The sequence below is a fragment of the Molossus molossus genome, unplaced genomic scaffold (assembly GCF_014108415.1).
Source record: "Molossus molossus isolate mMolMol1 unplaced genomic scaffold, mMolMol1.p scaffold_m16_p_3, whole genome shotgun sequence".
Taxonomy (NCBI): domain Eukaryota; kingdom Metazoa; phylum Chordata; class Mammalia; order Chiroptera; family Molossidae; genus Molossus; species Molossus molossus.
In genome coordinates, this window is record NW_023425366.1 from 51637563 (window position 1) to 51661671 (window position 24109).

General features: G+C 40.0%; 2 protein-coding genes across 3 annotated transcripts in view; one reads left to right on the top strand and one right to left on the bottom strand.

Moving 5' to 3' along the window:
* The window catches only part of IQGAP2 (IQ motif containing GTPase activating protein 2), a 303569-nt gene that overhangs the window by 202650 nt on the left and 76810 nt on the right, over positions 1–24109 (top strand). For both annotated transcript variants that reach the window (XM_036278805.1, XM_036278806.1), the window contains exons 13-14: positions 3530–3693; positions 19333–19417. In XM_036278805.1, coding sequence (XP_036134698.1) covers positions 3530–3693; positions 19333–19417 — 249 coding nt within the window. The remainder of the gene's footprint in view (positions 1–3529; positions 3694–19332; positions 19418–24109) is intronic.
* Positions 9803–15565, bottom strand: F2RL2 (coagulation factor II thrombin receptor like 2). The gene is made up of 2 exons (XM_036278807.1): positions 15404–15565; positions 9803–10897 (listed from the first exon to the last, which is right to left on the bottom strand). Exons 1-2 carry the CDS (start codon positions 15465–15467, stop codon positions 9831–9833), a joined length of 1131 nt encoding a protein of 376 aa, XP_036134700.1. The 5' UTR covers positions 15468–15565; the 3' UTR covers positions 9803–9830.

Here is a 24109-nt window from a genome sequence, read left to right on the forward strand (position 1 = left end):
TCCAGCTGCTTTTCTGTTGGTCTTTCCTGACGATTTGTCTTTATTTTTGTTGTAATTCCAGTTTGGTCCTGTGAGATGGTCTGTGTAGCTTCCATTCGCTCCACGGCCATTTTAGAAATCTTTTCACTGGTATTTAGAGAGAGGGGATGAGAGAGGGAGATAGAAACATCAATGAGAGAGAAACATCTATCAGCTGCCTTCTGTGTGCCCCTATTGGGGATTGAGCCCTCAACCCAGGCATGTGCCCTGACCGGGAATTGAACTGGCAACCTCTTGGTGCATGGGCCAACACTCAACCACTGAACCACACTGGCCGGGCACATGTCACATTTTTAAAGTGACTTCTGATTGTTCTTGATGAAGTAGTAAGTTTGACTTTAAGAACGTTTGTTTTCTAAGCTTATTGCATATTTATGTTTAAGTTTTTTAGTAGTTCTTGTCCATCAACACCAAGCTGGAAATCAAAAGCCCCCTATTAGTATGTATGTATGTATGTGTGTGCAATGTTTTTATACATATATCTATGTGTATACACATACTTGTACATACACTATAGTTTTATGACTGGTTGATAGTTTATTTTTAAAATTAAGGTAGTATTGAGAAGTGACCTCCAAATGGATTCTTTTTGCTAGAGTTTTTTAAAAGTTTTCAGATCCCATAATTTGGTTTCTGTGCTTTCCATTCCTGGACCTAATAGTCTATGTCCTAAGATCCTGCAGTATGGTAGAGATGGTAGAAGGTTAAACTTGTGGATATGCTTATTTTTCCCTTGGTACCTCCATGATTTAGGGCTGCAGGTGTTATCAGATAGTATTACAGAAACAAGTAATGATATTAAAACCGTACTTGAACCTTAAAAATATTCCAAAACATGCATAACTATGTTCATTTCTATACTTCTTATACTTCTCAGAAACGTGGTTATTTTAAGTAAAATTAAATAAAATTTCAAATTGTTTTTTACTTATACTAGCCACATTTTAATTGCTCAGTAGTTACATGCAGCTAATGGCTACTGTATTGGAAAGCCCAGATACAGGACATTTCTATTATCACAGAACATTCCAATGGACATCGTTGAACTATATTGACCTGGAAATTCTAACACTGTAGGGAATTGTTTGGTTTTTGAGCTCGCTCTGTTTTGGCATTTTTTACAGAGTAGTGAAGTAGAGTAATCCAAAGAATAAAATGTATATCCAAATCTTTTTGCCTTTCACTGTTGTCGTTTTTTCCTGTATGTCTCTACATTAAATTTTTCCAACTCTGGTATTCTTTTGTTCCATCATTCAATATCTAAGTGAGGGTTTCATTAGAAATTCGCATCCCTGCTGCTACTTATATGTATAGTGATCCCCCTTTTTATAGCAGCTTCATTGAGATATAATTCATATACCATAAAAATTACTTTTTTATTGTTTTTTATGGTGTGTTTGTGTATTTAAAAGTTGTACCACAGTTATAAGACTTCTGTCCAGCTAGTCTTCAGATAGTTATTCAGGTTGATTTTTCTGTGCCTTAGCTGCAACTCTGATATGGTGCTGGGAGGAGGTGAGTGTGAACTTCCACCAACTTCGCCACCATCTTGCTGCCTCATCACTGTCTAAATTCATAGTATTTTCATCCTCCCAAAAAGAAACTTCATACCAATTAGTAGTCACTCCTATTTTTCCCTCCTCCCATCCCCTGTCAACCACCAATCTACTTTGTTTCTGTAGATTTTCCTGATCTTGACATTTCACAGAAATAGAATCATGTTATATGTGGCCTTCTGTGTCTGGCTTTATTCACTTAGCATAATGTTTTCAAGGTTCATCCATGTTGTATCACAATTCAGTATATTTCATATTCCTTTCTTGGTTAAGTAATATTTCCTTCTTGGGGTATACATTTTGTTTATTCATTTATCAGTTGATGGATAGTTGGGTTGTTTCTACTTTTAGCTATTATGAATATTCCTTCTGTAAACATTTGTGTGTAAGTTTTTGTTGGACATATGGTTTCAGTTCCCTTGAGTACAAACTGCTGAATCATATGGTAATCTGTGTTTAATGTTTTAAGGAACGGCCTGTTTACCGAGGTGAGTGTACCATTTTCCATTTCACCAGCAATGTATGTTTCCATTCCACCACATTTTCACACCACTTGTTATTGTTTGTCTTTTTTGTTATAGCCCTGCTAGTGGGTATGAAGTGGTATCTCATTGGGATTGGGATTTGCATTTCCTAATAACTAATAATACCGGGCACCTTTTTATGTGCTAATTAGCCATTTGTATACCTTCTTTAAAGAAATGCCCATTCAAGTCCTTTACACATTTTAAATTGGATTTTCTTTTTCACTTTTGAATAGTAAGAGTTACTCATGTACTTGACATACTTGCATACAAGGTATGCAAGTTCTTTATCAGATACAGGACTTGCAAGTATTTTCTCTACTTCTGTAGGTTGTCTTCATTACCTTGACAGTGTCCTTTACAGCACAAAAGGTTTAATTTTTGCAACATCCCATGTATTTAATTTTTTCTTCTGTTATTTGTGGTTTTGGTGTCATAGCTAAGAAGTAGCCTTATCCATGGCCACAAAGATTTATTCCTGTGTTTTCTTCCAAGAGTTTCATAGTTTGTGCTTTTACTTCTAGGTCTGTGATCCATGTGAGTTATTTTTTGTGCACGGAGTGATATAGGCAATTCAACTTTATTCTAATGCATGTGGATAGCCAGTTGTCCCCATGCCATTTGTTATAAAGACTATTATTTACCTGCTGAATTGTCTTGGCATCCTTGTCAAAAATCAATTGACCATAACTCTAAGGGTTTATTTCTGGATTTTAAATTATGTTCCATTGATGTCTATATCTATACTTATGCAAATACAATGCAGTATTAACTGTAACTTTGTAGTAAATTTCAAAATTGGGAAGAGTCCTTCAACTTTGTTCTTCTTTTTTCAACATTGCATTTTTTATTCTTGGTCTCTTGCATTTTCATATATGTTTTAGAATCAGCTTGGCAGTGTCTGTTAAATATATATATATATATATCTGGGATTTTATTGGGGGTTACCTTGAATCTGTAAATCCATGCCAAGAGTAGTTCCATCTGAACAATATTAAGTCTTTAGATCCATAAATGTGAGATCATTTTTCCATTTATTTAAGTCATCTTTAATTTTTTGCAATGGGATTTCATAATTCTTAGAGTATATACCTAAGCTTTTGTTAAATTTATTCCTACTTATTCTTTTTGTAATTATAATGTATTTATAATTGGAACCTACTATGTGTGGATTTTCTTTCCCTTTAATTTCATTTCAGACTGCACATTGCAAATGTGTAGAGGGATACAATTGATTTTTGTACATCGATCTTATCTCTTGCAGCCTTAGCTGTACTTGTTTATTACAGTTTTTTTTTGGTGCAGACCCGTTCCCCCCCCCCCCCATTCCTAAGTCAGTCTTTGCAGTCACTGATTCTAAAAAACGTATAAAGCACTGTGACTTAGAAGGAAACTTTCTTCCTTTTCCAGGAATTGTGGCAGTAGGGCGCATCAATGAAGCTATTGATGAAGGGGATCCTTCAAAGACACTAGCAAGTCTTCAGTTACCTACAGCTAAGATTAAAGAAGTGGACCCAGACTATGCCCAGCACTACCAGGATGTTTTATACTATGCTAAATCACAGAAACAGAAGGTAAGTCCTAGTAAGTTTGTTTCACATTTACAGACTAGGTGAGGGAAAAGATGGAAGGGAGGATTTTTTTTAACCCTGTTTTTCCTAAAGCTTATGAGCTTCTTGTTCCAGCAATTGCCTGTGAATCTGAATAGAAGTGATAGGGCTGTTTGGCCTTAGACATTAGGGGGAAGCTGGTTCCAGAGCTGATTACTGCTTCCAGTCTTTCACTAAAAACTCAGTTGTGAGTGAGTTTTTGTTCAGAGTCCAAGTTGTTGGCTATTTTCTGAGCACTGTGTGCACAGTGCACTGTATAGGATCAGTAGGGGGCAGGGGGCCCAAGGAACACGGGACACCATTTGAATGTTCTCTGTCCTTATCCTCAGTACTTAAAAATGTATCGAGGCAGTAGGCATTCTCCTACAGAACAGTTAAATAATAGTAGAGATAGAGGTATGTGGCAAGGCGTCAAAATGAAGAGTGCACAGAGTGATTCAGAGATGGTTGGATTGTTGCGGACTCAAATCCTGAGAGCAGTTGGAGTGGAGCTAGAGTAGGAGCTGTGCCTGAAAGGTAAGGAAGAGTTGGTTAGGTGGGTGGAAAGCAGGATGATGTAGGCACACACCAGCATGGTTTGTTCTGGACATGGGAGAAGACTGGCCTGGCCAGAGTTCCCATGAAGAGCAGAGGGTTTTGTCTGGCTGTGGAGCTTGTACAGATATTATGAGAAGTCCAACGGATACTGGCCACTATTGGAAGGGTACTGGGCTAAGTAGTCAGCCCTGTATGACCTGTCACCCAAGAGTGAGAGTAATGCTACCTGGATCTAATCACTCATAGCTTTCATGTCCCCACGTGCTAGCCAAACCCAAAAGAGGTGAGCATATCCTCTGTGTGGGTCCTTAGAACCCTTGAAGTGCCTCATCTGAGACAGAAAATACATCATTGGTTAGCGCAAACATTTATTGATCACCTGATATTGGCAGGGCTTAATATTAGGTACTTTGTGCATATTCTCATGTAATCCTCATAACAGCTCTATGAACTGTCGTTATCATCTTACAGATAATAAAGCTAAGGCCAAGTTGTCCAAACTTACCCAAAAAAAGTAATTATTTCTGGAACTATACCCCAGTCTGTGTGACTCAGAAACATATATTATTGTGCATTAAGGCAGATGGAAAAGAGTATGTATTACATACAGCATTGTTAGCAAAAGACCAAAAACAACTGAAATGCCCATCAAGAGTGGTTGGTTACATAGCAGTATGTCCATACAGTGAAATACATCAAAAAGAATGAATGGTTATATATTGGATGATATTTAATATGTATGTTAAGTGTATGTGTGCTTCCACATGCATACACAAATGGGGTACACATCCATATATATGTGTGCTTTTAGGTGCATAAAATATTTATGAAAAAGGACACTGTCTGGAAGTTGAACTAGGTAGAAAGTGTGAGACTTCTTTTTTTCTGTTTTTGTACCCTTTGGATTTTTAAATTTTTGCATAGTGCATATATTACTCAATGTTTCTAAACTTTCAAAAAACAAGATAACTCACAAAGGGCCAATTCCCCCAGTACTTAGTCTAGTTTCTAGAACAGGACTGCTCCAATTCAGGTGTTCCCTTCAAAGTAACTAACTTGATCTCAAATCATGAGAAATATTTTGCCATCATCTAGTCTCCAACAGCATGCAGAGTGGTTGCCCCTGGGGGAGAGCATTGAGTGGCTAGGGAGGAAGAAGAAATATTTCTTAATTTTGTGCCATGCATTACTTATGCAAAAAAAAATGTAATAAAGAAAAATTTACTAAAAGTAAAAAAAAGATGATGACGATGTAAATTCTGTTCACTCCACACGACTAAACTGCCTCATTCAGGGTGAAGACAGCTGTTCCCTGGAGTGGGGGCCTTCTGTGCTGTCAGCCTCTGCCTGGCATGGCCACAGCGTGGCTTCGCCCCTCCCTGCGCAGGCGCCCTCATGCAGATCTGCATTGGAGCCTCCCAGCAACTGTGGGGGATGGGTGCTCTCTTAGCTGATGTAAATGGACCTGAGGCTTGTGTTGAAGGCCAGTCCAGTGAGAGGGAGAATGAGACCCAAATCCAAGCCTTGGGTTCCCACATCTCAGGGGAAAGAGAGTAGATCCTGTCAACCAGAAAGTGTGGGCTGCCTCCTGCTGTTTCCACTGATGTAGCTGTGTCCCTGGCCCAGGGCACACTTACCCCCGTTTTAAGATAAAAGTTGTTCCCTTTGGAAACAGAAGGCACCATTCAAATGTTGGCTTTGCCAAAAATTAGCTAGGGATTTTAGTCAAGTCACCAAAATCCTCTCTGCTTCAGTTTACACATGTGTGAAATGAGAATAGTAGAACCTGCCTCTCAGGGTTAGAAGATAATCCCCTGCCCACAGCCCCGTGGGGTTTGTCCTTGTGAGCCTGACTCCGCAAACGTTTCATAGGTGGGCAGTGCGGTCCCCCCCGAACATTCCACTGAGATGGCTCTAAATCAAGACAGGACCCCACAGCCCCTCTCCAGGGCACCCAGAAGCCTCCCGCGAGTGATCATGAGGTGCCAGCTCTTTGGGGCATCCTTCCTAAGTGTGCAAGCAGTAGCTTTAATGGTGTAATTAGAGCGTTAAATGTGAGCCTGGGGAACCGGGTTCTAGCTCAGGCACTAGAGTACTTCTGGACAGTGAAAGTAGGGGTTTGAACTGGATTGACAACAGCTAACAGATTTAAAACAATTCCAAGCAGTGAATCCGATTTGGTTAAATTGCTATTTTTAAGCAGTTTTCTTTCTCTTTAGTTTTGAAACTTTCTTTTCTCAGCCTGTCACTTTCTGGGGAAGGAGGGAGATCAATTTCTGTTTATTTGGTGGGGTCTCTATATTTCTTTTTCAACCACTGTTGTTTTGGTAGCCAGAAGTTTCTAGTTGTGTTTTATGGTGGTGTTTCTGTGCCTTACCTTCCCGAGGTCCAACCATGGAAAAAAATAGAAGAAAATTATATTACTGCTATTGACAGTATAAAATAAAGCTTATAAAGTATATATTGTTAAAGGTCTCAATGATAACGTCTTCAAAGAATGGATGCTGAGTTTTATCAAAGATTGAGGACAGTGATGGAAGCTGGTGAGGACTCTTGGTCTTTGTTACCAGTATTTCAAGTACAATCTTGCATAGGCATCAGATTCCTGTGGTCTCTCGGGGGAAATCTGGGCAATGGGCATGTTGGCAAACACCTAGCAGAGGACACACTTTGTTCACTGGAGACAGTGAATTTTGAGCTATTTTAATATTTATTTTATTTTTTAAATATTTTTCTTTATTGATTTTAGAGAGAGAGGAAGGGAGAAGGAAAGAGAGAGAAAAACGTCGATGAGAGAGAACACTGATTGGCTGCCTCCTGCATGCCCCACACGGGATCGGGCCCACAACCTGGGCATGTGCCCTGACTGGAAATCGAACCAGTGACCTCTTTGTGCATGGGTCAATGCTCAACCACTGAGCCACACTGGACAGGCTTTTGAGCTATTTTTAAATTGAGGGCTTTGCTTGAGAACATATGAATTATACCCCCACCAAAAGTTGTTTTGCTACATGTAATTTACTGCATAAAAAGTAAGTGTGCTTTTAACAAGGGGATATTACTGCATGTTTTCCATAGATAAAACTGTATTACAGTTGATGACTTTATTTGCAAAACTCAGTTCCATCCATTTAAATTTTGTCATCTTGAAACTTATATTAGATTTGTTTTACTTGCTTGCTTGAAGTATTTACCTGATTTTTATTCTTCACATGACCACACATGCTGTAAAGGGTCTTCATGGGCATGTTTTGTTTGTTTTGATGGTTACTACAAAGTGTATAGGCCAGTGCACATTCTTACGGACATGAAAACTCATGTCAGCAATCTTTCATGCCCTTAAATACTAATATCCTACCTTCTGCCTAATTCCTAAAGTAAGGGAAATGTAGTCATTTACCTACAGGAAGATACTGGGCATTTATAACAAAATATCATTTTCCCATTAAAAATGCTGGCCAGGTTGACTGAGCGGTTAGAGCGTTGACCCTTGGATGGAAGGGTTTCAGGTTTGATTCCTGGTCAAGGGCACATACCTGGGTTGCAGGTTTGATTTCCCAGCTGCAGTCAGGGTTGTGCAGGAAGCAACCAGTCCATGTGTCTCTCACATCGATGTTGGTGTCTCTCTCTCCCCCTCCGTCCCTTCTACTCTAAGAAAAATCAATGGAAAAATATCCTCGGGTGAGGATTAACAACAACAACAAAAAAATCTGTGCTTAAGGAACAAAAATAATGGAGGCATTTGAAACTTCTAAATGACTGAGTATATTCATAGCTTAGCTTTCTTACTTTTTTTTTTAACATGTCCAGACCAAAATGGTGTTGTCCCATGTCATACAGAATACCTTGCTTTCTCAGTCAGAATTCAACGGGCTTTCATACTGTTAAGATACTTTGGGATTTTATTCTTTCATTCAGCCATTGATATGTAAAGCACGGAGCTGGGCCCCACAGACCCTGAAAATACCTGGGCCAGGATTGCCACAAAAAGCACAAAGAAGGGAGAGAACAATCCCTTCTCTACTATACATGGTGCCTAAGAGTTTATGGAATTACTACTTCTATATAAATGAACTATATAAGTACCATACTGAAGATACAATAAAATGCTTTGAAAGTTCAGATGAGAAAGATGAACTTCTAGCTGGAGAATCAGGGAAGAATGATCCTCTGAGAACTTCCGGAGATAGAAATAATTAAGGCACGTGTGTTAGAAAATGGCTCTCCAGTTACAAGACGGGGGCAAAAAGAGGAGAAATCACATCACATCTAAGCAGGAAGATTGACTAATGTCTACGTCACCAGCAAGGTTTATTGGGAAATAAAATTAAAAAGGTAGCCCTGAATGCCAAACTGAAGATTTATAATTTATTCCAAAGCATTGGAGAGGCTGTAGACTAGAGGCTTTTGAGCTATGTTGTTGTTGTTGTTGTTCTGGGTTTTTTTTTTTTATTGGTTTTGGATGTGTTGCTTACTGGTTAGACAATCACACTTTACAAAGTACTCCCCCTGATATTTCCAGTACCCCCTGGCACCATACATAGTTATTACAACATTATTGACTATATTCCCTATGCTGTACTTTACATTCCCGTGACTATTCTGTAACTACCAAAGTGTGGTTCTTAGTCCCTTCCCCTCTTTCATCTAGTGCCCCAATCTCCCCTTCCATCTGGCAACCACCAGTTCTTTCTCTGTATCTATGAGTCTGTTTCCATTTTATTTGTTCATTTATTTTATTCTTTAGATTCCACATATAAGAGAAATCATATGGTATTTATCTTTCTCTGACTTCTCTGAACATAATACCCTCTGGGTCCATGCTGTTGCAAACAGTAAGATTTTGTTCTTTTTCATAGCCAAGTAATATTCCATTGTATATATGTACCACAGCTTTTTCATCCACTCATTTATTGAGGGACACTTCAGTTACTTTCATAGCTTGACTGTTGCAAATAATGCTGCAGTGAGCTGGGGGTGGGGGTGGGGGGGTTGAGTGAGGTATTGAAACTGATATTTGAGGAAGAAAAATCTGGCAGTAGCCCTGTGAAGTGGAGGATAGGCTGGGAGTGAAGAGAATGGTTGGAAGGCAAAGATAATGGATCCTAGTAAGAGATATTTAGAAAGCTCGAATCAGCTAATGAGGCAGCCACCAGAATGAAAGTGGAAAGAGACAAAAGAATAAAAAATGACATCATGTACAAAAAACTGAGATAGTAGCTTCTCCCCATGCTGAGTTATTGTCCCTTGTCTTGTTCTCCTTCAAGTCATCTAGAGTGGAAAGCTCATAGAGTAGGGAAGATGGAGCGATAAAGAGCTTGAAGTGCCAGTCAGACAAATGTGTCCAGTTCCCATAAAGGGAGTGATGATAACTTTTCTCCTGCATTGATGTTCTTAAAATACGATAGCAGGGTTTTTTAGAGCTAGTATTTTTGTACTATTTTATTTTGAAGCACTATCTCTTAGGAGTTCCAAAAATGGAGCTAGAGAATCGGGCTCCTTGCACTTACGCACATGTATTCCCAAGAATGTATGTTTTCACAAATAGCTTTCCATGTTGTTCTCTACAATGATCTCACTATTGTAATATAAGCCTTGGAATGATCTGTGACTTTTGACATGAGAAAATAAAGGAATGGATCTAAGCAACTATTCAGACTACCAAGGCACAGAGCTATGAGATAGATAAAGTATAAGCCATCGGTGTTGTAGTAGTGATTGGCATTGTGAATAATGAGTATAATATTGCTTGGAGCAAAGCAAATGGTAAAAATCACCAGAATGAGGAGACTCATCTTCACATACCACAGCCACCTCTGATCGTATGCATTAAGTGTCCGAATGATGGCTGTGTAGCAGTAAATGATGACCACAAATGGAATTAGGAATCCAAAGAACGCCAAGGAAATGAAGTAGTAGAGTTGGAAAGGAGATGAAGACTCGCATGTGTTGTAGACATCGTGGCAGGTGGTGATGTCTCTGTGCACAAGGTAATACTCCTGCTTCAGGATGAACAATGGCAGCATGTATAGGAAAACCATTGCCCACACCAACCCACATGTTATCGAGGCATAGGTACGCTTGGGCAGCCTCCGATAAGTAAAAGGGTGGACAACGGCTAGGTAGCGGCTGATGCTGATGCAGGCAATAATCAGAATGGAGCAGTACATGTTGCCATAAAAGATGACTGTGGTGGCCCGGCACATGACCTCTCCAAATACCCAGTTGTTCCCATTGAGATGGTAAGCTATTTTAAAGGGCAGCGTGGCACAAAAAAGTAAGTCTGCAGTGGCCAGGTTGATATTGAAGATGGTCATACAGATGGATCTGGTCCCGAAGAAGAGTTTCCACAAGGTCACTGCGTTGGCTGGCACACCCACTGCAAACACCAGGATGTAGATGGCAGGTATAAATTTGGTACTTAAGGAGCTGCTCAGATACCCCATGGTAGCATTATTCACGAGGAGATTTGAACCACTTTCTTCAGGGCACTTAATTTTTACAGTTGTGGCTCCTGTCCAGCCTTCTATGGCAGAGACGGGGATCACTTCAAAAGAATTTGAAGGAGCTCCACGAAAGGTCTTAATAGTCATTGTTGGCCCTGCCAAGTTGTCTGCATCATTTCCCATGCCTGTAATTGAAAAGAAGTATTAACATATGATATTTTGTTGAGCCATAGCTATGGTTCAGAAAATAATAAAACTAAATGTATTATGCTACACAATTTCTGTGGTTGTAAAATTTAGGGTCATGTTTGTTTCCACAAAATCATTATAGAGCAGGCGATCAAAAGGCATATCAGACGCCCCAGCACCATTCTAGCCAATGCAGGAGCAAAAAGTAGATGACAACTTCTTGCATGTAAGGAATTTATAATACTGTTGGAGGAAACAAAATAGCACATTAGACCACTGTAGACCAATGTCATATTAACTATAAACTTTATAGGTATTCAGACAATAGTTGACAGATTTAGGTGTTTGAGCAAAATGTCAAGGAAAAGATGAAGGTAAGCAAAGATAAACAAGGTTCACAAAGAGATGGAATTTAACAGGAATAAAATTCTGATAGATGATGAATAGGAAGAGGCATGGTGTGGGCTATCATGGGATCTAGAAATGTCAGATAAGTTAATTCAACAAATGTTCATTACATAGTTTTAAATAAACTTTATTCCTATCTTCAACTCTCAGACAAGTGGGAAAGTTACACAAAAATGCATTGTTTTATGCTAATAAAGTTCATCTGAGAGATGAAGTTGAAAGAGTAGGTTACAGCCAGATCTTTGAAGGGCCCCTAAACTGTCCTAAGGAATCATGTGCCTATTGATTGATCCTGGAACTGTACACATACAAATTATGAACAGGGGGATGACTGTTGTGGTAGACATCATAGTAGCAGCACCCCAAAGATTCTGCCTCCTAATGCCTGGAGCCTGTGAGTGTGTTACCTCACATGGCAGAAGGGACTTTGCAGATGTGATTAAGGATCTTGAGATGGGGAGAGGATCCTGGATTGTCTGGGTGGCCCACTGTAGCCATTAGAGTCCTTATAATAGGGAGACAAGAGAGTCACAGTCAGAGAGAGAGAGCTTTGAAGATGCTGTGCTACTGGCTTTGAAGACGGAAGAAGGAGCCACAAACCAAAGAATATAAACAGCTTCTAGAAAAAGGCAAGAAAGCGGATTCTCCTCTAGAGCCTCCAGAATGAACACAGCCCTACTATCACCTTGACTTTAGGACTTGTGAGCTCCAGAAACATAAGATAATAAATGTTTTATTTTAAGCCACTAATTTCTGGTGACTTGTTATAGCAGCAATAGGAGACTAATATAACCATGATTTGTCTTCTGTTTAAGATGACCTTGGTGACACTAGAGAATAGACTGAAGAGGTAAGAAATTGGAGGCAAAGGGAGGCTGATTTGGAGTCTATTGTAATCATTTAAACTCAAGACGGCGAGTTACAGAACTAGAGCAGTGGCCGTGGAAAGGTGGAGGTGAACACGCGCCTGTGACGGAGGATCACAGGGACTTGGCATCTGGCTCTGGAGGCAGGCGGGAGAGGCAGGAGGTGAACATGACTTGTGTGTTTCTGCTCTAGATGACTGGGAGGAGGAGGACAGTGCAGCGGACCAGGGACAGCACAAAGAGAAGCTAAGCTCTGTTTTGAGTACTCCTGAGTTGGAGTTGCTGGTGGGATATCAGAGTGTAAAATGTCCCAGGACAGGCAGGAGGACTTAGTTGTGGAGTCCTAAATTTCAGGAATCCAGATGAGGGGAATGGATTTTTTAGTATGCATAGAGGCTGTAGTTTAATTTACTAGGAGTGGTTGAACAGCCTAGGGAGAGATGTGAGAAAAACAAACAAACATCCAAAGGCAGACTTTAGGGGAAATGCCAGATTTTAAGGGGGGAGGAGACAAAGGAAGAAACATCAGAAGATGAAATCAATATAGTGATCTGAGAAGTTCGAAATGGGGGGGAGTATAGAAACACAACTACATATTATAAATATTTGGCATTACATGTCATGTTGCTATTAATAATCCTAATTCTCAGAAGAGCATTTTCAAAAACAAAATAAACCTGTTTATTTATACTCAGACCTATTTATCATTATATAATTTTCCATAAATTAATCTTTGACATGTATAGGAAGTAGATTCTCTCAAATTTCTATTATCTTAAAGACAAACTTTTAGGCTGAATTTAAACTCCATACTTACCTATTTAAAATGCCGTTTCTCTGCCAGTTCCTTCTCACAAGACTCTCAATCCCTACATGTTGAGTATCTGAAGTTAGTGTTCAAATCCTGATTTGACCTGGTTCAAATCCAAAGCCAGATTCTCTTCCTGTTTTCATCTCTACCAGATCGCCCCAGGAGAAGCTGGAGCCTCCCTCATGACCCTGAGGTTGCACAAACCGAATTCAGTGTGTAACAAAAAGGGAGAGTTTTGCCTGACAAACGAGGGCAGGGAGGTGCTTGGGTGCTATTGAGGGGAAGATGGATTAAAGAAAAGGAAAGAAAAATCTGGAAGTAGTGATGGTTTGAGCCTGTGTTCAGATGTGAATCTGAGGCGTGTTGAAACATGTCGTGTGACACGGGTTTAGCCACGCAAATCCTTTTGCTCAGTTTTGCATTTTGGAAAATGCTGGGACCTGACGTCACCCAAACAGAAGTGCCTTTCTGCATCCGCACGGAGCTGGCGAATGGTGGCTGAAGAACAGGCCATACGAATTCTTTCCTTTCGGATCTGATAAGGGAGCTATTGAAACCAAGTGTTTGTCAGTTTTCAGAAAATTCCTGTGATTGAGCAAGACATCATGCGAAAAAAACATGCTTAACACTGACTCTGAAAAAGTCCTGATTCCATTTTCCATGAGAATTCCAGCAGATCTGATTCAGTTTGAATAAGTCTTTTAGTCTCTAGAGCCAGGCTTTTCTTAAGAATAGTACTATTAATTTTGTTTTTATTGATTGTAAAGAGAAGGAGGAAGAGGTGGGGTGGGGAGAGAGGGAGAAACATTTATTTGTCATTCTGCTTATTTATGCGTTCATTGGTTCATTCTTGCCTGTGCCCTGACCTGGCATCAAACCCGCAATCTTGGCATATCGGGATGACACGCCAACCAACAGAGCTACTGGACCAGGGCCAATATTTTTTAAATTTATTGAGTTCTTTATACAGGTTTCCATTTAGCATAATGAATCTAAAATGTTTTCCAGCCCAGGAAAATGCCTTAGGGAGGCACTGGTCCAAAGGAGGCGGACCTGCGCCACCCGATTGAAGAACGCAAATTCACTGCCTTTTACTTTGCCGCCTCTGAATCCTTCCCCTCTTCACATCCTCCGAACCCCACCAGCATCTGGAAGGAACCACCTCTACAAGCCTCATTTCTTTTACTATTCCACTGCATTTTGGTTCATCCACTCCCAGAAATAGCAGTTACTTAATCCTGTTCATAAGTCCCACCCGCTGGTTCTCAGTGCTCCCCACAACCACCTCAGTGCTCCCAGCTCTGAATTTTAGCACCGCTTCTTTACAGAGGCTTGGGGATTTTGTTTAATTTTGGATCCCTCCCACCCCTGTGTTGTTGTCCCTTTGCCCAGCCCTCCCACTCCTAACAATGAAATTTTAACTGGAGTGGGACCTAACGGTAAGAGTTGGAGATTGTAGATCGATCCCAAATTGGTTAATTTGGGAGCAAGCAGGAAGTTTCAGGCTAACGCTGTGTTGTGTAGAATAGGAAAACATTAAGAGCTGAGTAATTGTATTTGGGAGTATTTTCATTTCAGAAATTTAAAAATCATACATGAGGGTAGGGAAAACTAATTCTTTCGTACCATTGAAAGTAAAAAAAAAAAAAGGTATTCTATTAAGAATACCTTTTTATTAGTGTCAATGAATTAATACTAATTTATTAGCATCATTGATTATTGAAACAGACCTCTTGATCTCTCTGAGAATATTCTTGTTTTCTCCCTTTATGCCTCACCAGCAGATATAAACATAGGATTTTTTTTTTTTTTTTTTTATCCTCACCCGAGGACATTTTTCCATTTTTTGTTCAGGTAGAGTGGGGGGGAGAGAGAGGAAGAGAGAGAGAAACATCGATGTGAAAGGGACACATCGAGTGGCTGCCACCCGCACAACCGACCAGGGCCGGGGACAAACTGCAACCGAGGTACATGCCCTTAGCGGGAACCGAACCCGGGTCTCTCAGGACCGCAGGCCGACGCTCTAACCGCTGAGCCAAACCGGCCAGGGCTAAACATAGGATTTTTAAAAATCTCTTTAAAAAGTACTATCTTTGCTGAATCAGAAGAAATGCTTAGAAAATCAGAAACCTCTCACAAAAAAAAAATTGACTCTTGAATTAATTATAAAGATCTAAAAATCTTGACTATGCCACAGTTTGTTTAAACCCAAGTAGAGAACATGTAAGTCTTTGACAGGGTTTGAATAGAGAGAAGGAACTATTGCCTTTCCTTTCCAGGACGCCACCTTTTAATAGCTAAGATCAAACTCTGCCCTTTGGGATGCAGTCTGTATGAAATACAAAGAAAATTTAATTCTGTTGATTCTCATAACACTACCCAGCACCCCCATCCTGCCCCGTAAGAAAAGAACTTACCACTTTGACAAAAAGTGGGCGACAGAAGCATGACTCCAACAGCTGCAAAGATGAGAGCTTTCATGGTGATGACCGGAGTCCCGTTTCTCAAATGTTACCAAATATATAAATTTAGGGAGCCCGTTTTCACTGCCGCCCCATGTGTTAACAGCAGACAGAAGCCTCGTCCTCCATGGAGCTGTGCTCTGCAGGCAGGAAGCTGCCCAGGTCCTCTTCAGGGAAAGGGCGTGACGGCACTCGTGTTTCAGCGTGCATGACTCAGACGGGGCCTCTGAGCACATTGCATTATCCCCGGAAAAAGTCACTTAACTCTTACCCACCCCTGACAGTCCCTTCTGAATAGGAGCTATCAATCCCTCTCACATACTCATGTGCGTTGAAAGAATGCAGATAGTGTACAGTCCTTTACAGAAGTTAGCTGGAAATACATGCTGACCAGCAGTTAGTTTTGACTCCGTCCCATATCTCATTTTATCCAGTATAAGAATGGGGTCCCAGAGTGTGCTTTCTACTTAATAATTAGCTATCAGAAAGTATTCTTGTCTTCATCTTCCCACCTATTTCAAATCTTAATTCGTAAACTCATTACATAACTACAAATTAAATTAATTATGGAAAGCAAGCTTTTTTTTAAATCCTCACCAGTGGATATGTTTACATTTATCTTCAGACAGAGTGGGAGGGAGAGAGAGAGAGAAACATCGATGTGAGAGAGACACATCGATTGATTGCCACCCACATGACCTCAACTGGGGCTGGGGATGAACAACAATCGAGGTACATGCCCTTGGCTGGAATCGAACCCGGGACTCTTTGGTTTGCAGGCCGACACTCTAACCGCCACTCAGCCAGGGCGGAAAGCAAACATATTTTATGAAGTTAAAACTGATTAAGTGCTTGATTATTCTGAAATTTTTTTATCAATGTCACATTGGCCTGAATTTGTCATCAGTGCTTGGCCACAACTTTTGCCATAGCTCATCATGTTCTGAGCCATTCAATAGGGTTGAATAATGCAGAAGGGAGGCTGGGGGTCAAACAGCACTATTTGATTAAACTAAAATCATAATTCAACATTGAAATGCAGAGAACTCCCTTTATTCCATGGGTGTTGGTGAGCTAGTCTACAATAAGCTTTTTTTAAAATTGTAATAAAATATACATAACATAAAATTTACCATCTTAACCATTATTTAAGTGTCAACACACTATTAATACAACTCAGTAAAGTACATTCACATTGTTGTATAACATATACGCTTTTTTTAAAAATATGTTATATGTTTTATATATGGAGGATATGATTTAATATGTAGAAAAAATACTGCCTTATAACATTTTCCTATAATTAACAAAAATTAAGGTTAAATGCTAAGCCAGACAGCCCAACAGCTGTTGCCTATATAATATAGCAAGAATCCTAAAGTGCAAATTTCACATGAGACTTAAAGGCTTGAAGGATAAGCTAGAAAGAAATTGATCTGTACAAACTTTTCACATCTTTAAAGTTTTTTTAAAATTGATTTTGAGAGAGAGAGAAAGGGAAAGGGAGAGAGAGAGAAACATCAATGTGAGAGGGAAACATCAATCGGTTGCCTCCTGCATGCCCCCTACAATGGATTAAGCCCACAAATCAGGCATGTGCCCTGACCAGGAATTGAACCAGCAACCTTTCGGTGCATGACTAACTGAGCCACCAGGCTAGGACCAAACTTTTCACATCTTGATTAAATTTCACCACACCAAGTTTAACAATCAAAAGTCAGTCTTTAATACTTCAACTACATAGCATATGGTAACACATGCTGAGTGCTATTTTATTGTAGAAATAATAAACAAAAACCCCACAAAATACTGAAGAGAGAGTACTTTTTTGTTTAAAATTTTCTGGGAGTCACCTAAAGTCAGGAATTTATGACTTGATTTGCAAGTGGTCTAGTTTCCGTTCACTTAATTTATTTGTGACTCCTGTGTGGAACCTGGCTGTTTAGCTGGAGGTAGAGCCATGACCATCCTGTAATTATATTTCCAGTCTTCAAAAGAGCAATTGAAAAGGGGACGTTACATTGGTAGGATTTGGTTTTTACTCTTGGTTTTGCATTTAACTCTAGCAACCTTTACTTCAAGGAGTCCCGATTTCAACTGCTGACTTGAATTCACTTCACTTCCAAAGTCTCTCTTCTATATAGCTGTTTACAATAAATACCATCAGCTTTGAAGTGGGATTGTAATTTCCTTTTCATCTGGGTAAAAGTTTGTATGGTGCATCTGTTACAGTGATAACTTATGAAGGAATCTGGTAGATACCCACAAAGAGCTGAGACATACATCAGTGAATTTGTACCTAGCTTTGTTTTTAGTCTGTACCTTGTGGCTGTGGGTTCTCTTTGGTCTTGGAAACAGAAAAACAAAATTGTTCTTGTTCCCCTGTCTCTTTATTCCTCCTTTAGTCTTCACTTTCCAACCTTATTTCATGTTTGAATCTTCTCCATTCATTCTGCCAAGAAGGGGAAAATCTCACTGATAGCTGACAGTTGTCACATGGCAGATCTAGCTGGAGATGACGGGGTGAGCAGGCACCCTCCCTCCCGCAGTGGTCTCCGTTAGCCCAGATATTACAGGATTAGATTAAAATATTTTGTTTCGTTTTCAGAATCTCTCCCACATCCATTATCTATGTTAGTGTCTGGGGGAAGCAGGGTTGAAGTCTGCCAGAGGAGCTGGTGAATGTTATTTCTCCTTCCTCCTTCCCATCCATTTCGAGTCCTAATTGAAGAAGCTTGTTCTCCATGGCTCCAGTAAGCTACCGTCTCTTCATCAGTGTTGTTTTAGGATTTAGTACATGACGCCTGTTTCTACACATAGTCAAAGGTTCCCATTATTTTAAATGGAATATCTCATCCTCCCCAAAAATATTTCATTTCTATTGATCAAAAAAATTTACTTGTAATCCTGAACAAGTTTATATAAAATGCAGTTGCTGTCTACATTTGTAGCAAGATTATAAGAATCAACCCTACACATTAAAAAATACTGAAGATAATTCATACCTTTCATTGCTGCTATCACTTCCTTTTTGAAACTATTCTTAGTCTTTTCTCCCCGAGTAACTCAACCCCCCGACTGACTATAAGTTAATCCCATCTTGGTTATTTCTAGATTGTGTTACTACAGCTAATGCCCTAATCACATTGCATTATATATTTTTTTATATCTGTCTCTTCTACTAAACTTAGCTCCTTGAGGACAATCACTATGTTTTTTATTTTTTGTTTTTATTTTTGTCTTTATCTGATAAATGTTGGTGTCATTGAGTTTCCCTCAAATTTAAAGTATCTCAGGCACTCTGGGCCACCTTGGGAACCACAGTTACTGAGCAACTGGAAGAGAGAGTATTTGGCAAGGGTAGCCAGAGACGTCTTTTTTGGAGGAGGTGGCAGTTGAATTAAGGCCTGATGATCTACAGGGCGTAGAGCAGTGTGAGGGGAGGCCAGATCATTAGATCCCCACAGTCCATAGGAAGGGAGTTTTGTTTCTTCCCAACTTCAGGGGAAAGTCTTTGGAGATGTTTAAGCCAAAGAGTGGGGTAATGAGATGTCCATTTTGAAGAGATGATCTGGTTCTCTGAAAAGACACTGTGATAGACAGCAAACCTGAAAGCAACAAAAGCAAGTAGACCACCAGTGCAGCTGTTCCCCGAGAGTTGCTGGTGGGCTGGACTAAAGGGACGGCAGGGGAGAAGGGAGAAGTGGTTGTATGGGGGCGGGGGGGTCTATTTCATTAGTAGCTTTTGGAGGATACAGCAGAACTTGGTAGTTGGTAAATAAGAGCTTATGGAAATTATAATAAAATGGCTCCTTAAAAGCAGTTATTAATTCTATTTAATCATCATTCACTGTTCTTTCTTTTATCTCTGACAATATTCCCAGGACCCTGCTTCTAAAATTCTTTGGCTGGATGAGATACAGCAGGCTGTCTACGATGCCAACGTGGACGAGGACAAAGCAAAACAATGTAAGTCCTCACCTCCTTGTGCTGGCCCAGCTTGCCTTGATTGTATCTGCTTATGCTTATTTTAATTCATCATTTTTTAAAAAAATATGTAATTTTTAATTTCTGAAAAGATTTGGATTCGCCTACCAATTTGAGTTCTTACATGCATATTTATACAACATTAGGGTTCGTTGGTTGCACTATTTTCAACGACTAGGTGCTGTCTCCAGCAAAATCTGAGAATGTGGCTGAACAAAACCCAGGAAGCAAAAAAAAAAAAAAAAAAATGGTTTCTAAACTCTCAGATTTATAGTTTCATCAAGTCCTTTTTTATCTTAATTCTTAGAAAACTAGACCATTTTTGCTTAATAAATGTCCATCCTCCCTTCTATGCTTTTCTTGTATTAGGGTTTTCCAGAGAAGGAACTACATAAATATTTTCCTCTGGAGCAAACAGAACTATAAAGTTAGATAGATAGATAGATAGATAGATAGATAGATAGATAGATAGATAGATCTGTTTCTCTGGAAAGTGTATTATATATATCTATCTATGCTACATATACAGAGAGAGAAAGATGGAAATTTATTTTTAGGAATTGGCTTATGCAATTATGGAGAGGCTGGCGGATCCCAAATCTGTAGGGAGGCCAGCAGAGGCTGGGCGGCAGCACTTAATTACCATAAGGCACCGGATGTAATTAGTATAATGGACTGCAGAGTCAAAGCAGTAATCAGAATAGTCTGACCCACAGAGACCTGTGGAATTGGCGAATTGAACATGGTGCTCCTGGAAGTGCAATAGCCAGTCTACTAAGTTCTTACCTGTACAAGCAGAAAAAGAGTTCTAGGTCAAGTGAATAGAAGTGTAACTTGAATCATAAAAACAGAAAGTGGTGGCCCCTTAATCAGTTCCCAGACTTGAGCCACTTTAAAGACCCAGAGCCCCTTGAGAAAAGGGAAGGCAGGGTCCCCTTGAGAAAGGGCTCTGCTACACTAACAGATTTTTATAATGTCCATCTTTCTCCCAGGCTTTCCCCAAAGAGATCTATGGTCTTTTATTACGGTGACTGCACTGGGGGAAAGAGCATAATCAGACTTTTTGGGGATTGCTGAACCCTGGCTCTGAAATGACACTGATTCCAGGAGACCTAAAATGTCACAGTGGACCAAGCAGTCAGAGTATGGTGTGTGTGTGGGGGGGGGGGGGGAGCAGGTGTTCAGTGGTTTCTGCTCAGGTCTCACAGTGGGCCTAGTGGGTCCACAAACCCATCCTGGGATCCACGCCCCTCCGGTCCAGGATGTATAATTGGAATAGACATACTCAGCAACTGGCAGAATCCCCACATTGGTTCAAATGAAAACATTCTTTTTTAAAATTTTATTCTAAGCTCTTTTCATAGAGTAGTATGAAAATTCACATGGCAATCTTAAATAGCTTCAAGATTGATATACTAACACTCTACATGTATGAATAACCTACATAAATTAAAGTAAGATTTCTAAAAGTCTAGTTCATTAAGCTGTCCATTCATGGCATAACTAGAATCTATCCTGTTCTATCAGGTCTTAGATTGCTGCTGAGATGCTTTACTCTGCTCCAGACATATGCTTTTAAACTCGGGAAGCATCTAAGAGGAACATCTGGTTTTTATTTCCTTAGCCAGGAAAAATATGTGTATTTCTCCAACTTGAACTTTTATACCCTAAGGATCTTTGAAGTCTTTTCATTCTAGCACACTAATCCTTAAGAAAAATAAAATAAAATTGAGATGTGTACATAAGTGATTTAAATTTAAATATAAAACTGAAGACAATGCAGTTTGAAGAAAGACTTTCAAGAAATTAGATTATAATACAGGCACTCAAGTAGCCTGAAAGGGTTACAGTTTTTCTCTTTTATTCCTTTTATATTCTGTGTTCTTACATTTGGCCTGCAAATGTTGATTCTGTTTTTCACGTGAGATTCATGGTTCTATTTATTGACTATGAGAGGGAGAGTTTTCCTCAAATGTGTGATTTTGTACTCTGCGCATTTAAAATCCTGCCTTCTACTCTGTCCTCTCCCTCGGATGAGTTGATATAGTTTCTTCTATACTGTATAGCAACAAAGAAATGTTCTGAAGATAAAACCCATGTGTATTCTGACACTGAGATGAGAATTTACCAGCTTCTTAGCAGGAATTTAATCTTCCTTTTAAAAGCATTGCTCATCCTTTGTGTGAAGACTTGAAGCAGAGTCTGGTCACATGTTGTAAGCATCAAAGATCACTGCATCAAAGAACATGCGTTGACTCTTCTATTTTACCACAGGCAAGATTTGAAAGGGCAGAGGAACTCAAGTCTCCTTTTGGCCCAGTGTTCATTTTCACTGGAGCATCTTACTTTCTTAAAGTAGGCTTGTCTCTGCTCTTGACTCCTTGGGGCAGTGTTTCTCAACCTTTCTCATCGTTGCACCATGAGGAATCTTTCTAGACATTTTCTCTAAATGGTCCTCACCATGAAATTAATACCACAGATATATTGTGTATATACCATATGTAAATCTGTGCTGTATACATAAAAGTATTTTTTAACTCCCTTTCCCCAAAAAACAATTTTTGTCCTGCTGGGGGTTAAATCACATCTCTTTTGAGAATGCATGCCTGATAGAGAGCCTGCTGGTATATGGCTTAAGATGGGGAGCAGAACTGTTTTTGGATCTCTTAGGTGATTTGTGGGAGGTTTCTTAACTGTCTCTTAGCAGAAACATACCTGATTTAGTGGAGATCATTTACCTGGCATCCTCAGCTATCTGGAACTTAACCACAACCCACAGATTAAGCCAAAAAGCAATCAAAATAGATGTCAAGAAGCCTGTGCACTGAAACTGGTTTTCTCTACTCGTTGGGGGCCTCTTGGACAGACACTTTGAGCCCTTTCATTCTTATCTCAGGCACAATGCTAATGTGCTTGGTTGTTTCTCTTCCCAACTCAGAGCCCGTGGGAAGCCATGCCTTCGTTACCAAGCGGTGAGGTGTTGGGGCTGCCCTCTGCGCACAGGGCAGCGAGCAGGGACAGAAGGGAGGAGCTAAAAGCCTGGGAATTTGAGACCACTTAGTGCAGGAGCATAGGAGTCCCAAACCTCTGTAGTCCTTGAACGTGCCATTCACTGTTTTATAGTACAGTACAGTTTTAATGACATGAGGGACTCTTCTGGCAGTGCTCAGCAAACATTAAGCACCTTCTGTGTACCAGGGACTGAGGGTAAAATGATGAGCAGGGTAGAGACTGTTCTGTTAGGGTTTTCTCCAGGGCTTTAGATTTTCATGGAAAGTGGTTCTGTTACGATGAGAAGTAGGCTTCGGTTAGCTGGGAAGTTAACCTGCGGACCCACTCCTTGAACATGAACACTCAGTGATAAAGCACGTTACTAGACGCAAGAAACGTGTGGCTTTGACACCCATCTTTCAAGGTAAATGGCATTTTACTGGATTCGATGAAGCTCTTAGATGTAATATAAAAATTCTTTGTCATTGACTTGTTCCCTCTGCTCCTCTCTGACTACAAACTTCTCACACTTCTGCATCTTCCTCGGCCTTCAAGGATTTTCTGGGGGAGAGGCGAGGGTGCCAGTTCGCCCATTCCTGTTCATGTCAGCACTAGAACATACTGCTTTACCTTTCGTTTGGGAACAGCTGGAGTTGGCCACAGAAGCTCTCCTGTATTCCTTACAAGGCCCTCCAGATCGGCGTGGCTTTGACGCCAGGATGCCGGAAGTCAAACTGTTTTGCTTGCCCTTCAGCCTTTATAGTTCTGTGCACATATGGACATAATTTGATAACAATGTACCATTTAGCATTTGTATGGTAGAGTTTGACGTGTGTGTGTCTTTAAAAAATAAAACATATCCATCTCTCCCTTCTCTTTTTATCAGGATCACTTTTTTTTATCTAAAAAGTATTTTAAACCAGTTTCTTTCATTTTTCTTGTTCTCCATTTCTAACTCACTGCATTTATAGGTTGTAAAAACAATAGTCCATTTGAGGGGCAGAATATTCTTATCTGGAACTAACGTGGATAATAATGAATTCACCATGTTGCTCTGGCTGGGTTGCTCATTTGGTTACAGTGTTGTCCCGATATGCTAAGGTTGCAGGTTCGATCTCCGGTTAGGGCACATACAAGAAGCAACCAATGAATACATCAATAAGTGGAACAACAAATCAGTCTCTCTCCCTTCCTCTAAAATCAATAAATATTTTTAAAAAGAGAAGACTTCACCCTTTTAACTCTCTTCAGAGTTCAGTGTGGTTTTATTTAGGGGAGAGGCAGACATTTGAAATAGAACAAAATGCTTTATAGATCTAAATTGGTTCCAGAATTAAGTTTCTGGACTCCATTGCACATATTCACTAGTTGTGCCTCTTGCCTTACTAGAACATTCATTTTGGTTGCTAATGACAATCTTGGAAGTACACTTGCACTATGCAGGAGATTATCAGGATTTTCATAGCTTTTTAGCATTTTACTTGTTCTAAAATAATGTCTTGGTAGAGCTAGTTCTCAGCACTGATTGAGGCCCGTGTAGGGCGGCCTGTACATTGCTGGTGTGCATTCACCCACCGCACAGGTTGTCACCCTGAGCAAAATGAGGGTGTTGCTCCCCCCCAGGAAATACTATGATTTTTAATAAACCATGCTCCTGTGGGATCTTTTTTTTTTAATCCTCAC